The sequence below is a fragment of the Cebus imitator genome, unplaced genomic scaffold, assembly GCF_001604975.1.
Source record: "Cebus imitator isolate Cc_AM_T3 unplaced genomic scaffold, Cebus_imitator-1.0 Scaffold296, whole genome shotgun sequence".
NCBI classification, from domain to species: Eukaryota; Metazoa; Chordata; class Mammalia; order Primates; family Cebidae; genus Cebus; species Cebus imitator.
This window is the reverse complement of record NW_016107611.1, coordinates 2,778,523-2,794,539: the sequence shown is the minus strand read 5'-3', so window position 1 is coordinate 2,794,539 and position 16,017 is coordinate 2,778,523. Positions and strand designations below refer to the sequence as shown.

The window sequence follows — 16,017 nt, the reverse complement described above, 5'->3', positions numbered from 1 at the left end:
TATTATTTTTTTGAGATGGAGTCTTGCTCTGTTGCCCAGGTGGGAGTGCGGGGTGCAATCTCCACTTACTGCAACCTCTGCCTCCTGAGTTCAAGGGATTCTCCTGCCTCAGCACCCCAAGTAACTGGGACTACAGACGCATGCCAGCATGCCTAGCTAGTTTTTGTGTTTTTAGTAGAGATGGACTTTTACCATGTTGGCCAGGCTGGCCTCGAACTTTTGAACTCAGACAATCCACCTGCCTCAGCCTCCCAAAGTTCTGGGATTACAGTCGTAAGCCACCACGCCTGGCCTGGTGTTTGGCTTTTAAAGGCATCAGGTCAAGTATGTGAGAGCAGAAGCTACAGCTCTCTTGAGGCCCAGCCCCAAAGTTATACACCATCACTTCCACTATGTTCTTTTGGTCAAAGCAGCCCAAGATTATCTCAAAATCAAGAGGAAGGGAAATAAATGACAGCTCTTCATGAAGATTGGCAAAGAATGTGTAGCCATTTTCAAATCAGTCCAAGGAGAGAATGGTTAGGACATTGTTGTCATAAACCCAGCCTAAAGTTGTAGCAATAGAAATGGGTGGAGATGCTTTAGCTGAAGATACAGTTGTAGTTAGGTATGACCAGACTTGACAATGGTTGTCTTAGGGTACCTGGATGAGGGGGAAGTTGTTTATCTCTACTGGTTTCCTATTAATTACTATATGAAAAAATTAGGACTAACTTTGTGGCTTAAAACAATACAAATTTATTCTCTTACAGTTTTGGAGGTCAGAGAGTCAAAGTGAGTTTCACAAAGCTAAAATCAAGGTGTCAGCAGGATTGGTTCCTTCTGGAGACTTCAAGGAGCATTTGTTCCTTGCCTTTTCAGTCTCTGGAGGCAGTTGTGACCCCTTCTTCCAACAAAGCCAATAGTGTAGGATTTTTGCAGGAAGAGTCCTGGGAACAGTGAGACAAGTTGGGGAGAGGCAAGTGAGGCAGGGGCAGAATCAAGATTCAAACAGACTGATTATGAAAAATTTATAGGATGGGGGCTGGACATAATGGCTCATGCCTGTAATCTCTGCACTTTGGGAGGCCGAGGTGGACAAATCATGAGGTCAGGAGATTGAGAACATCCTAGCTAACATGGTGAATACTAAAAATACAGAAAATTAGCTGGGCCTTGTGGCATGTGCATATAGTCCCAGATACTCAGGAGGCTGAGGCAAGAGAATGGCTTGAACCTGGGAGGCGGAGGTTGCAGTGAGCCAAGATCCTGTCATTGCACTCCAGCCTGGGCGACAGAGCAAGACTTCGCCTCAAAAAAAAAAAACAATATAAAAAAAAAAAAAAAAAAAAAAAAAAAAAAAAAAAAAAGCTGTTGATGCCTTTACTTAACAGTTCCCAAATTCCACAAAGTTAGTTGTACACCAATTTTGTGCGTGTGTGAATGTATGTGTAACCAAAAAAAAAAAAGACTCATATAAAATACTGATAAGATTTTGAATTTTTTAAAGGGCAAGTGTAATTTTTTTCTTATTTTTTAAAAGATGGCAGTCTGAAACAGACAGTAATTTTACTGAAATGATTGAGGTTCCTGCAGACAAATAAAGTTCATGGAGCTCAAAGCTTTTTTTTCTGGGAAGCTCTTTTTAAATTTAAGGTTTATAAAGGTAACTGGAATTCATAATAAAAAGCTGATAGTAATAATTTAATATTTGTTTTTTCTGGCATATTCAATTTATTTTGCTCATTGAGAAAAGCTCAACTGCTTTCTCCCTGATTCTATGCAGATTGCATAAGAAACTGAAGATAATAATGAGAAATCACACCGAAATAACATTTATCTTGTTGGGACTTACAGATGACCCACAGCTACAAGTTCTGGTTTTTATCTTTTTATCTCTGATGTACATTCTGTGTGTCACAGGAAACCTGACCATTATCATTCTTACCCTGACAGATTCCCATCTTTTTTTTTTTTCATATTGTTGCAAATGACAGGACCTCATTTTTTTTATTATTTTATTATGATTATACTTTAAGTTCTAAGATACATGTGCAGAATATGCAGGTTTCTTACATAGGTATACACGTGCCATGGTGGTTTGCTGCACCCATTAACCTGTCATCTACATTAGGTATTTCTCCTAATGCTATTCCTCCCCTATTCCTCCAACCTCCTAGAGGCCCCACTGTGTGATATTCCCCTCCCTGTGTCCATGTGTTCTCATTGTTGAACTCCCACTTATGAGTGAGTGAGAACATGTGGTGCTTGGTTTTCTGTTCTTGTGTTAGTTTGCCTAGAATGATTCCCATCTTAAAACAACCATGTATTTTTATCTACGAAACTTCTTAGAAACCTCATTCACCCAGATTCCTGTATAGCTTACCAACAAGGGACAATACCATAACTTATAATGCTTGTGCCAGTTAAATTATTTTTTTAATCTTTGGGGCCACTGAGCTTTTTCTTCTGGCTGCCATGTCCTAGGACCACTATGTGGCCATCTGCAAGCCCCTGCATTACATAACCATCATGAACCACAGAGTGTGTGCCACCCTTGTCCTCTGCTGCTGGATCTCTGGATTGATGATCATCATCACACCACTGGGTATGGGCCTCCAGCTGGAATTCTGTGACTCCAATGTCATTAATCATTTTGGCAGTGATGTAGCTCCCCTTTCTAAAATCTCATTCTCGGATAGTGGTTTGTAGAGCAGACTGTTATTATTTGTGCAGTGTTGACTTTCATTATCACACTAATAGAGGTTATTGTTTCCTACATCTATATTACCAAAACAATTCTGAGATTCCCCTCTGCTCAGCAAAGAAAAAAAGGCTTTTCCACATGTTCTTCTCAAATGATGTTTCTATCACCTATGACAGCTGCATTTTCATCTACACCAAGCCTTCAGCCAAAGAGGAGTTGGACATTAATAAAGGAGTGTCTGTTCTCACTACATCCATTGCCCCTATGTTGAACCCCTTATTTATATCTTAAGGAACAACCAGGTGAAACAAGCTTTTAATGACACAATCAAAAAAAATGACACGCCTGGCACACAAGTAAGCTTATGGTAAATCTTATCAATCACTGAGAAGAAAAGAATAATAAAAATTCTCCCAAAACCCTAAACTCATTTTTGCTTTTATTAATCTCTAGTTCAGTCAGGTAAACCTACTCACACCCCTTTGAATCAAGCTTTGGGACCCCACTACATACACATCACATCTCTCTTCTCCTTTCATACTAATCTCTACCAGGACAAAGTTACAAACTAAAAGGAACATGAGAATATCTTTTCAGGAAATAAAAAAAGGTCTTCCTTCATCTGTTATCACCCATTTGATACAGCTTAAAAAGAATTCAATAGCATGATCTAGTAGTATCAGTTACATTCAGGAAATTATTGAAACTTTATATATGGCATCCCTTTAAGTATTTAAAATGCTTAAAGAATTGTTTTAAATATAATAAGAACGTTCATCATATTTACTGATTAAAACCTTAAAAAGTACAATAATCTCTCCTGCCAGGTGTGGTGGCTTACACCTGTAATCCTAGCACTTTGAGAGGCCGAGGTGAGTGGATCACCTGATGTCACGAGTTCAAGACCAGCCTGGCCAACATGGTGAAAAACCTCATCTCTACTAAAAACACACATACACACACAAAAAAAAAAATTAGCTGGTCATGGTGGTGCGCACCAGTAATCCCAGCTATTCAGGAGGCTGAGGCAGGAGAATAACTTGAACCCAGAGACAGAGGTTGTGGTGAGCCCAGATCGCACCATTGCACTCCAACCTGGACAACAAGAGGGAAACTCCATCTCAAAAAGAAAATTAATTTTAAAAATTATGATAATCTCAATGGGATACAGAAAAGTCATTTGATAAAATCCAACATATATTTCCAATAAAATCTGTCTAGAACTAAAAATAGAAGACAATTTCTACACTTGAAAAAGTGCATCTATAAATAATATACAGCTGACATAATATTCAATGGAAAAGTCCTTGTTTCTTTGTTTTGTTGTTGTTGTTGTTGTTGTTGTTTCCCCCTTACTGCCCTGGCTGGAGTGAAATGATACAATCACAGCTCACTGCAACCTCTACCTCTCAAGTTCAAGCGATTTCCCTGCCTCAGCCTCCCAAGGACCTGGGATTATAGGCGCCTGCCACCATGCCTGGCTAATCTTTTATATTTTTGGTAGAGACAGGGTTTCACCATGTTGGCCAAGCTGGTCTTGAACTCCTGACCTCAGGTGATCTGCCTGCCTTGGTCTCCCAAAGTGCTGGGATTACAGGCGTGAGCCACCAACCCAGCCCTGAATTGTTTCTTACCAAAATTAATACCAAGTCATGAATGTCTAATCTCACCGCTTCTATTCAACATAGTACTGGAGGTTCTAACCAATGTAACAAGACTAGAAAAAAGAACACAGGTTGGAAAGGAAAAAACAAAATTATATTTACAATAATTCATATGACTGTCTATATATAAAATTCCAAAAAGAGCTCTCCAAAATACCTACTCTATTATAGTAAGCTGAGAAAATACAAGGTTAATAATCAATAATCATAAAGTTAAATAAAAATATAATATTAAATACTTAAGGAAAAAATTAACAAAAGTCATGTAAGACCTTTATAATGTAAACAAATAAATGTTGCTAAAATTTCTAAACATCTAAATAAACGGAGAGATATACCATATTTATGGAACAGATGTCTATAAGTATAAGGAAATGAACTCTGAAAATAACCTGGGTGAACCTGGAAATTAATCCTTCCCAGTCAAGCCTCAGATTAAAACACTATGCACTTAACACCGTGATAGAAAACCCTAAACAGCAAAATGTGCCTGGATTCCTGACCCATAGAAATTGTAAGGTTATAAGTGTGCGTGTTGTTTTAAGCCACTAAATCTGTGGCTTAATTTGTTATGCAGGAAGAAAAAATAATACAAGGCTTTAGGAAATTTTTACTGCTTTCTTTGAAATGTGATTTTTTAAATTATGTTATCAACTGCTCATTTATTTTTCAGGATAAAAACAAATGGATTCAAATTGATTTAATAGAAGAAACTAATATTGAAAACTCTTCATTTCTATATGCATCTCCATTGCTTGATGGTTGATACAGATAAAAGTTCAACTTCTTAAGTCATGGGAAATATAACGTGGGCATAACAAGAGAAAACTGCTTTTGATATTACAAATGCGCTGATAATGTATAGATAGGAGAGACATACTGGCATAAGGTGATAATGAATATTACACAGCAACCTCTATATGTTTCATGAATTATAATTCTGATCATGTGATTTTTATCTGATTCATGTGTAAAAAGTATACTTTATAGCAAAGTAATCAATAAGATTAGATTCACTGCATCCCAAGGTGAAATCTAAAGTAATTGACATGAAGATAATCATTCCTGTTGCCATCAAACAGCAGATAAACAGTCTTTTGCAGACACTGTTGTTAATGGTGGTCATATAATATAGGTATTTGCAGATGGCCACATGACAACGGTTTTTCTTTCCTATGTTCTTTTTACCCAAATAATTGTGACACATTCCCCTGCTTAGCGTTTTTGAGAGTGAAAAGTTAACACTAGAGAACATGGGCTCTAATATTTTGCATATTTCACAAACAATTGTCTTTTTACAGGTTGTTTCAGGCTATCACTCCCAAGATAAATGCCCCATGGTGTCAATTTTTCTTTTGTTATTAACAGAAATTTTCTTTTAATAGAAATAATAGGCCCTGGAGAAACCAATTAGATTGTTGTAGGAATGGTTTTCAATATGTTGTTGTAAACCGTTACTCACAAAGCTTTTTAAAGAGTATCCCTTGAGACTGGGGACATGTGGTGTTTTCACTGATGTGTCAGTGACAGGATGCACTGGGAGCCATTTTACCAAGAATCATTTACAGGCACCTTTAAAAGAAAGAGGCACTGTTACAGCTTTAGGAAGAAGTTGACTAACTGGAAAACTGGAACTGTCTTAGTGCAGGCTCACATAGGAATTGAGTGTGTTCTGACATAATAGAGATTTAATCATAAAAGTCCCAAAGTTGAACACAGAAATTTGGTGGATTACATGATAGCAACATTCTCATTAACACACACAATTGGAATTCTGGAATTTAATAGAGGGCTTCTAAAAATTTCCTACTTCAGCACCCTAAAATCACTCACTTACATCTTAAAAAGATGAGATGAAAAACTCTAAATTTTCTTTTCTGACTTTGAAAAAGTGGTTATATGACCTCTGACATGTATTTATATTTTTATAGCCATTATTTCCTTGATTTCAACCCTGGTGAATCTGATGATTATGTGCCTTGGGGTTGCTCTTCTTAAGGAATATCTTTGTGGAATTCTCTGTATTTCTTGAATTTGAATGTTGGCCTGCCTTGCTAGGCTTGGGAAGTTCTCCTCGATAATATCCTGTAGCGTGTTTTCCAGCTTGGATTCATTCTCCCCATCATATTCAGGTACACCAATCAAGAGTAGATTAGGTCTTTTCACATAATCCCATATTTCTTGGAGGCTTTGTTCATTTCTTTTCACTCTTTTTTCTCTTGTCTTGCCTTCTCTTTTTATTTCATTGAGTTGATCTTCAATCTCTGATATCCTTTCTTCTGCTNCTGCTTGATCGATTCGGCTATTAAAACTTGTGTTTGCTTCACATAGTTCTCATGCTGTGTTTTTCAACTCCATCAAGTTGTTTATGTTCTTCTCTAAGCTGGTTATTCTAGTTAGCATTCATCTAACCTTTTTTCAAGGTTTTTGGTTTCTTTGCATTGAGTTAGAACGTGTTCCTTTAGCTCAGAAAAGTTTGTTATTATCCACCTTCTGAAGCCTGTTTCTGTCAATTTGTCACACTCCCCGGTCATGTTGTGTTCCTGTGTTGTTGAGGTGTTGTGATCCCTTGAAGGAGAGGTTGTTCTGGTCTTTGATGGTTTCATCTTTTTTGCACTGGTTTTTTCCCTTCTTTGTGGATTTACCCGGCCCTGGCCTCAGGGAGCTGCCTGATGAGGTCGCTTGTCTGCCTGTTGAGGCCTACTGGGTTTCTAGGGATTCCTTCAGGTTACTAGGGAAGCTTCCTGTGTCTTTTTTGTTTACACTGGGGGTTTAGGCCCACCTCTTCCACTGACCTGGCAGTGCTGCTGGATGGTCAAGAACGCAGTGCCATTGCTATGTAGGCTTCCTGTGTTTTTTGTTAAAACATGTAGCCCAGTCCTACCCCTCTAATGGTGGGTCATGCCCTTCCTCCACTGGGCTGGATCATTCAGGGTTCAGCTCAGACTGAACCCTGCTAGAGTCAGAGCTTCAGCCCTTTGGGTTTGCGGGGGAGCGTAGGTACCCACCCAGCTGCACCTGGAAGTCTCCCCCTTTCAGTTTCCTCTCTCTCCAGTCATGGGATAGGGGCCCACCCAACTCATCCCGCTGACAGCTCCCTCTCTCCGGGTAGTGGAGCCGGTGATAGCTCGGTCCGCAGGTTCTCTCTGCTGCCTTTTCAGCTTTTGAGTCTGTTTAGGTCTGTGCACCAATCTGGGACACCATCCTGAATTATTATGCAACTCTGCACTTGTAATTCCCGGCATTTGACTGGCAAAGATCCCGTTCTGCGTATTGCTGAGGCTTTGGGAGAAGCACTGTATCTGGAGTGCCAGAGGGGAAGCCTCTGACTCACCAGTCAGATGCACTTTCTGGGTGAAGCAGCACCCCTCCCCGCCTCGGTCTGCCCTACATGGGCTTTGCTCACTGTCGGACCAGACCCGTTGAAATGCACCTGTTACCCCGGTTGAAGCTAGGAGATCTCTGGATTTCTGCATCTCTCTCGCTGGGTGTTGTGCACCAGAGTTGTGTCTATTTGGCCATCTTCTCAATCTCTATTTGTTTATTTTTAAAATTTGCTCACGTGATTGTGAAGGCTTGCAAGTTCAAAATTCGCAAGGTAAGCGGACAGGCTAGAGATCCAAAGAAGAGGTGACATTACAGCTTGCATATGATTTAAATGTGAATTTCTTCTAAAAATATCTTCAAAGCAACATAAAATAAAGCCTGGTGACAGATATGCACACACGCATACACACACTCACACACATACACATACGCTTAGCCTCTAAGTAGTAAGAAGAGATCTAAATGATCAATTATACTCAGTTTCAAAAACTATTAATGAGCCTATTGTGTATTGAACTTTTGCAAAATAAAAGACAAAAAGGCAGTAATGAGGACAGAATCCTTAAAAGACAGTAAGATGCAATAATATAAAAAGGGCAGGTATAAACAATAAGTGTCACATCATGTTGGCTGCTTTCTATTTTTAAGAAATTTCAGAGAATACAAAACCTCTTTCTTTCCTTTATTATTTCTTCATAATGTCAGACCATATTATTATCAAAATAGAAATGTATTCTAGAATTCAAAACTGTCCCAACACAGAGATCATCAGAGTTAGAACTAATTAAGAGCTTCAGGTATACATTTCTAGCATGGATACATGTGTGTGTGTGTGTGTGTGTGTGCACGCGCGCACGCGCATGTGTGTGTGTGTCTGTGTACATATATGTACTCTATACATTAAAACCTAAATTATTATATATTAACAACATTTGATTAATATTTTCTATGTAAGTATAAATACACTTTTGATAGCTAATTTAGATGTCAATTTGGCTAGGCCACAGCTCCCAGATTATTTGCTTAAACATTATATGTTGCTGTGAAGAATTTTTTTAGATCATATTAACATTTAAATCATAACCAAGCTCCAATATCACCTCAGCCTACCTTGAAAATTTTGAACTTGCCAGCCTCCACAATCATGTGAGCCAATTTATTTTAAAAAATAAATAAATAATCCCCCCATCTTCTTTCATATATACATACATACATAAATCTTCTATTGGGTCTGCTTCCCTGGAGGACCCTGACTAATATGGTACCTAATCATTTTCAAGTCTATATGGCATTCTATTGAATGCATAATTCATAAAGCCATGCCCTATTATTGGAAATTTACTTGGCTTACAGTTTCTACTGTTATTTAAAAAGCTACATATTAAATGTCTTTTTGTGCCTTACAGAAACATATAATGCTATTTTGTTTCCAAACATAATTTCAAGAGGACATTTTCAGGTTACAATGAGACATATGTTAAACTTTTTGGTATTTGTCATATTTTCCTTCAGTGTTACAAATGTATTCCTTCTTAAGCATTAAGTCAGAAATCCATTTTACTCACCCTTCGGAAAACATAAGGAATTGTGATTATTCCTAAGAATAGTTTATATTTGTTTCCAGCATTAAATTACCTTCTCAGTGACAGCCTGCCTCAAATGCGCTACGGAAAATGTTCCTCACATTGCTGTCCTCATATGAGGCTGTTTTCTCTACACACTTACCACCATCTGAAACATTATATGCAGTACTAATTTATCTGATTATTTTCTGTCTCCTTAAGATTAGAATATAAAGACCTGCATGGATTTTTGTCTTCTTTGTTCACTGATGTGAACAGTACCCAGGATACATAATAGGGTGTCAATAAATACTGGCTAAATGAAAGAATACTTGTGTTTTAATTAATGAGAGAAAGGGTGCTAGTCAATTGAGTATACAAAAGAAGGAAGAGAATAAAATCAAGTTTGGAAATGTCTATTTGGAATAGACTTACTATTTGGAATAGTAAATAACTTACTGCTTAAAGGATAAGTATAACATTTTTTATGTTAGTTATTTTCAGCGTATTTCAGTGTATACTTGTAAATATACTGGCAGAAAGAGAGATGTGGGTGGGAAGTGTAATGATATATCTAAGTGCTCCACATTCCTGCCTTATTTTTCTCTCTGCATTGCCCTCACCTGTTCAATAGTCTAGTTGTTGTCATGGAGACGGTGTTCTCTGACACCTCTACTCATTATTGGAGACATCTAGAGATGTCCTTTTAGACTAAGAAAAACAAAATTACATCACTGAACTACAGCTATTCTCTTTGTGTAGTTACAGAGAACTCTTTCTAGTACAAAGAAAGTTCCTGAGCCTCCCCAAAGGATCTATTAAGATTATCCATCCAATCATATCTATTCTAATGATTTCTTTTTCCAGATTGGATCACATATATTTTTTAGTGTATATGTGGGAAACACATTTCAAAAGCCATGCAAATGCCAAAATTTTCTACCTACAATTAAAAATTTATCCTATAAGAATGCTCTGGTATATAAAGAATTACGTGTGCAAAGATAATTATATAAAAACTTCAGGGCAGTATTTTCATTACAAAGAAGAAATGTAAATAATTTAAGTTTCCAAACTGGTGGTATTTATTATCAAATTGAGACATAAAACATATAAATTCAGACACTAATAATGAATGAAAATGGTAGATTGCAACTGTTTTTGCAGGTTTACTTATGTGCTTATGTTTGAATGGTTATCCACGTGTCATTTTTTCTGTTCAACTTCTTATTTTTCATAATATCCATAAGTAACCTTTTCAAAGTAGAGAAAGTGTTTCTGTACCAGCTTTATTGCCTTAGACGATACAAGGAAAAAACCAAACACCTTATTATTTGACTTATATTGTCCAGTCCAATCACAGTATGTCTGGTGTTGCATTTTTTTTTTGCCCCAGGGGCTCTGTCCCCATTGTTGCCTGAGGTTGATTGCCAAAAATGATTACATCGAAGATTCCTTAGTGGCTTTTAAACCTGGACTCCAAAGACTCTTTTGTTTGTTGACTCTTGACTTCTTTTATAGATGAATATTTAGGGCCAAACATGTTTTTCTGACCAATAAGTTTATGCCAGGTATTTCTTTACTTTAGCCAACAAGAGAATAAGAATATAGCTTCTTAGATTAAAATGGCAGAAGCCCTTTCATGGAAAAAAACTGTGCAAAAGGGCTCTGGGCATTTCCAGTGCCTTTTCTGGGTAAGTGTATTTCCCTGAGAAAACAGCATTCGTATGTCTCCACAGTAATATTCCTGTTCAACCTCTCTTACTGTGAGCTTCCGTAAATAAACCATCAGCAGATGTCATGAAATAACTTACTGCTTAAAGGATAACATTTTTTATGTTAGTTATTTTCAGCATATTTCAATGTATACTTGTAAATATACTGGCAGAAAGAGAGATGTGGGTGGGAAGTGTAATGATATATTTCTCTTTTTAAGTAATGTGTTAGGCTTAAATAATCAATATGTCAAATACTTATGTTAGTATTTGATGGAAAGATCCTACAGTCATTTAGGAAATGCTGGAAATCATTAGTAATTCTCGATTGGAAATACTCAAAAATAAAATTCCCCCTCACCACACACACAGGTATGCAAAAAATATATAAATTCAAGTGCACACAGATGCCTAATAGCAGCAGACTGAAATATTACATGAGATTTTTATTATGTATTTCTGATCTCTTACCAAATTGAAATATTTTCTGGAAATTAAATATGCAAAGCAATATTGAGTCAATATGATTATGACAATATTGCTAAATATTTAATATTTATGCAAGACTGGATTCAGGGAAAGCAAGATATTAAAGATGAAAGATAGTCTGGAGACCTAAACAAAGCTGAATCCAATACCAAGAGAACTACTGGATGCTATATTGAGAGAGTGAAAAAGAAGAAAACAGGACAGAGGTTCTAAGTGTGAGTCACAGAGTCACCTTCTGATTATAATGTTATGCTCAAAAGGGTATTAGCTCCCTATCCAGCTTTACCTACCCTGAGGCTAAATTAAGATCTCTCCCATGTGATGGTGTTCCTCTACCAAGGAAACTTTGCTCAGTGTGTTGGGTATATAGTAGCAGAAGACAGTGCTTATTTGATCTGACGAAAAAGAGAAAAACACTGATTTTTTACAGCTCTTATAGTACATGTATTAGGGCTTTCTGAGGGAACTGTTCTAAAACCATTTTTAAAATGGCTTATTTTGTTCTGCATATGCATCCCACATCTTAAAGTATAATTTAAAAAATAGCTTAAAATGGCTTATTTTATATCTCTTTTGCATTTAATAAAGGTGAAAAAAATTGAAGCTCTTAAGATATTACTCAAAAATTAGAAACCTGTGAATATCTAACAATATGATTGAGAATACATTTTTTAAAAATCTTCTACCTAGCTATTGAACTTAGCCCAGAATAACAGAATCTCTAGTCTTCAGTCTTATTATTTCACTGAAAGAAATATTAAAGAAACATTGAGGGATCAGTATACTAAAAGAAATAAAGAATAAGATGGGGAAAACTAGCCAGTTGCACTTTGCCAACTTTTAATCTCCGTCAGCCCTAATATTACACCTGAGTTGAGGAGTAAGGAATTATATAGAGAGTGGCACAAATTTAGTTTTTGCTCTTGATATAGCCTTACACCAGTTGTATCAACATAATTATTAACACTGTCCCCACCTTTGTTTCTCAAGCATCTTGGTTTAGATAATAAACTATGTGGTAACCCTTGCTTTGTTTCACTTACCAAGAGACAGAATACTGTCTTCATGAAATTAAAACATTCAGGTAAGATGTGCGCCACAAACACAGTGCAGGGATTAAAGAACTGGGACTCTGGGGTTTCTCTGGCCACTTATCCAGAAAACAGTGGCCACATACTTTACCTCTTGGTAAATCAGCTTTTTCATTTTTTAAGTGCAGATAATATACTTCGCTACTTCACAGGTTGTCCTAAGGATTATATTAGTTATATATGTAATACACTTAAAACAGTGCCTGAAGCATAGCAAGAGATTTGTGTTTGTTTGTTATTATTATGATTATACTGGGTTAAATCATAGGAACATACCTGATTAAGCACTTTAAAAAATCTGATGAGGTGACAACTAGGACAGTAACAGACTGAGAAATGAATGCATGTTGTAGAATAGAATCAAAGAATGTGGACCTGAAGGAAATGAAAAAAGGGTAGAATACTGCATCATGGTGAGGATATTCAGCAATTTTTGTCCTGACTTTTCTCCATGTTGTATAACTGGGTCTAACCTGAGAAGCTAACTGAACACATGAAAGCATAGTTTTTACATTTTTCAGCAGTTTATTTTTTATAATAAAAATTGCCTTGCACTATGATAAAAGAGCACTGAACAATAATCAGATGGTACTGCATAGCATTATCCAAAGAGTAGATACAAGATTTATATAATGAAGCAAAGAAGAGGCATATAAAATTATAAATGCAGATGCTTTAGGGTCAAAAGATGGTTTTCTCTTATAATGAATAACCAATAATTAAAAAGGAGTCCAAAAGCATATAAACATACATCTCAGAGGTAATTGAGATGCTTCGTTTGGATCCTGATATAAATTTTAAGATTTTAACAATTCCCAAATTTTAATTCCCAAATTTTAAAACAAAGGGATGAAACTAAAGCAAATTTTTAATGTAGCTTATGAGTTGCAGGAAAACATTCGGCAGCACAAAAACAATTCATATTTCAAAAAATAATTCAATCCAATAAAAAGGCACAACTCAGAATAAAAGTTAACATGTTTAATAGAAATACCTAATATAGATGACGGGGCAATGGATGCAGCAAACTACCACCATGGCACGTGTCTACCTATGTTAACAAACCTGCACAACCTGTGCATTTACCTCAAAACTTAAAGTATAATAAATAAATTTTTTTAAATGTTTAATACACTATAATTTAATTCCTATAGAAGATTAATAAAGAAAAGTTATTCTATAACTCACTAACTAAAATTTGTAAAATAATTTTATTTAGCCATTTTGTTTAAATAGGTCAGGGGATTTCAACTTACTAAAACATACACACATACATATATTATTTATATTTTCAGTATAAACTTCTGCAGATCTACTAGTAAAACCTACGATGTTGGATAAATGGAACATGCATGAGAGTGTTCATCATTAGCTGCTTTTGTTATTGAATGCTGCAGTTCAAGTTTCTCTGACATTTAAATGTTGTCTTGGAAAAATCCAGAAGTCGCTCATGAGAAACCACACAGCAATAACAACATTCATCTTTCTGGGACTGACAGAAGATCCTCAGCTGCAGGTTCTGCTTTTCTTGTTTCTGTTTGTCACCTACCTGTTAAGTGTAACAGGGAACCTGACCATCATCACCCTCACCATGTTGGATCCCCACCTGAAAACACCCATGTATTTTTTTCTCCAAAATTTCTCTTTCTTAGAAATCTCATTTACAACTGCCTGTGTTCCAAGATTCCTATACAGTATCTCAACTGGGGACAGAACAATAACGTATAATGCATGTGTCATTCAACTGTTTTTTGCAGATCTCTTTGGGGTCACTGAATTTTTTCTTTTGGCCACCATGTCATATGATCGCTATGTGGCCATCTGCAAACCCCTGCATTATATAACAATTATGAGCCACAAAGTGTGCAAAACCATGGTTATTTGTTGTTGGATAGCAGCATTTATGATTATCCTTCCACCACTTAGCTTAGATTTTCATCTAGAATTCTGTGACTCTAACGTCATCAATCATTTTGGCTGTGATGCATTGCCTATTCTGAAAATATCATGCTCAGACACATGGTTAATTGAGCAGATAGTTATAGCCTCTGCTGTGTTAACCTTCATCATCACTCTTGTCTGTGTAGTTCTCTCCTACATATATATCATAAGAACAATTCTAAAACTCCCTTCTGTTCAACAAAAGAAAAAAGCCTTTTCTACCTGTTCTTCACACATTATTGTGGTTTCCATCACATATGGCAGCTGCATCTTCATCTATATCAAGCCATCTGCAAAGGAAGAAGTAAACATTAATAAAGGTGTGTCAGTGCTTATCTCTTCCATATCACCTATGTTGAATCCTTTCATATATACCCTGAGGAATAAGCAAGTTAAACAAGCCTTTCATGACTCACTCAAAAAAATTGCATTTCTCTTAAAAAAGTAAAGTGTACCTAAGTTGAAAAATCAATACAAAAGATCTGTTTCGTACTTTTCAGAAAGCCAATAACCAACTTTGTAAGTTCTTAGTCTATAGAGCAATCAGGTTGACTGCATAGTCATTTCATTGTTAATTTTTTGTTAACTTATTCACTGAGAAATTAATTATTGAATAATATTCTATGATAGACAAAATATAGCACTTTCAGTCATTAACCAGATTAAATCACTACTTTTTCCTTCTTTCCAGATGTTTTTCTCTGATAATTTTATAATATGGTGTGAAAAGCCATTTTTTTCCAACCTCTATGAGAAGTTATTCTTTCCCCATCCCCCCGCCAAGTCCTCCCACCCCCTTGGAGACAGAGTCCTGCTCTGTTGCCCAGACTGGAGTGCAGTGGCACGATCTTGACTCACTGCAACCTCCACTTCCCGGGTTCAAGAAATTCTCATGCCTCAGCCTCCCGAGTAGCTGGGACTACAAGCATCTGCCACCATGTCCAGCTAATCTTTCTATTTTTAGTAGAGACAGGATTTCACCATGTTGGCTAGGCTGGTCTCAAACTCTTGGCCTCAGGTGACCCACCCACCTCAGCCTCTCAATGTGCTGGGATTACAGGCGTGAGCCACTGTGCCTGGCCTATGAGAAGTCATTCCTAATCAAGATACAAATTCCTTCCCCCATTGAGAAAAAGTGAGATTTAACTAACAAACTTTAAAATACCTATAGCAAAAAGAGAAAATTAAAGAAAAAATATGAAGGAGAAAACATAAGTAAAAGAATAGCTTTATAGTACAGTTAACATGAAAAGCTTAATATCATAAATATATATAAAGTTTCTATGAATCAAGAAAGGCAATAAATTTACTATAAATACCAATAAAATATTAGACATTTACTGTAAAATAAAATTACCTATAACAATAGGAAAGGATGAACAACTTCATTATTAGCCTTAGATTTAGACATTAAAGTCATGATATATATTCCACCCAACACATCTGCACAAACTAAATTTTTTGTAGGTTCAATGCTAGCAAGTATGCTAACACTTAAAGTGAAACAGGTACTTTAATGCACAATTGAAAACACTGGAATTT

General features: G+C 36.4%; 1 protein-coding gene and 1 pseudogene across 1 annotated transcript; both read left to right on the top strand.

Annotated features, from left to right (window-relative positions):
* The first annotated feature begins 1,790 nt into the window (after window positions 1-1,790).
* On the top strand, window positions 1,791-7,518 carry LOC108285391 (annotated as a pseudogene).
* Window positions 7,519-13,984: 6,466 nt separating this feature from the next.
* LOC108285392 (olfactory receptor 6C68) lies at window positions 13,985-14,923 on the top strand. Its single transcript, XM_017502554.1, has one exon. It carries the CDS (start codon window positions 13,985-13,987, stop codon window positions 14,921-14,923), a length of 939 nt encoding a protein of 312 aa, XP_017358043.1.
* Window positions 14,924-16,017: the final 1,094 nt, after the last annotated feature.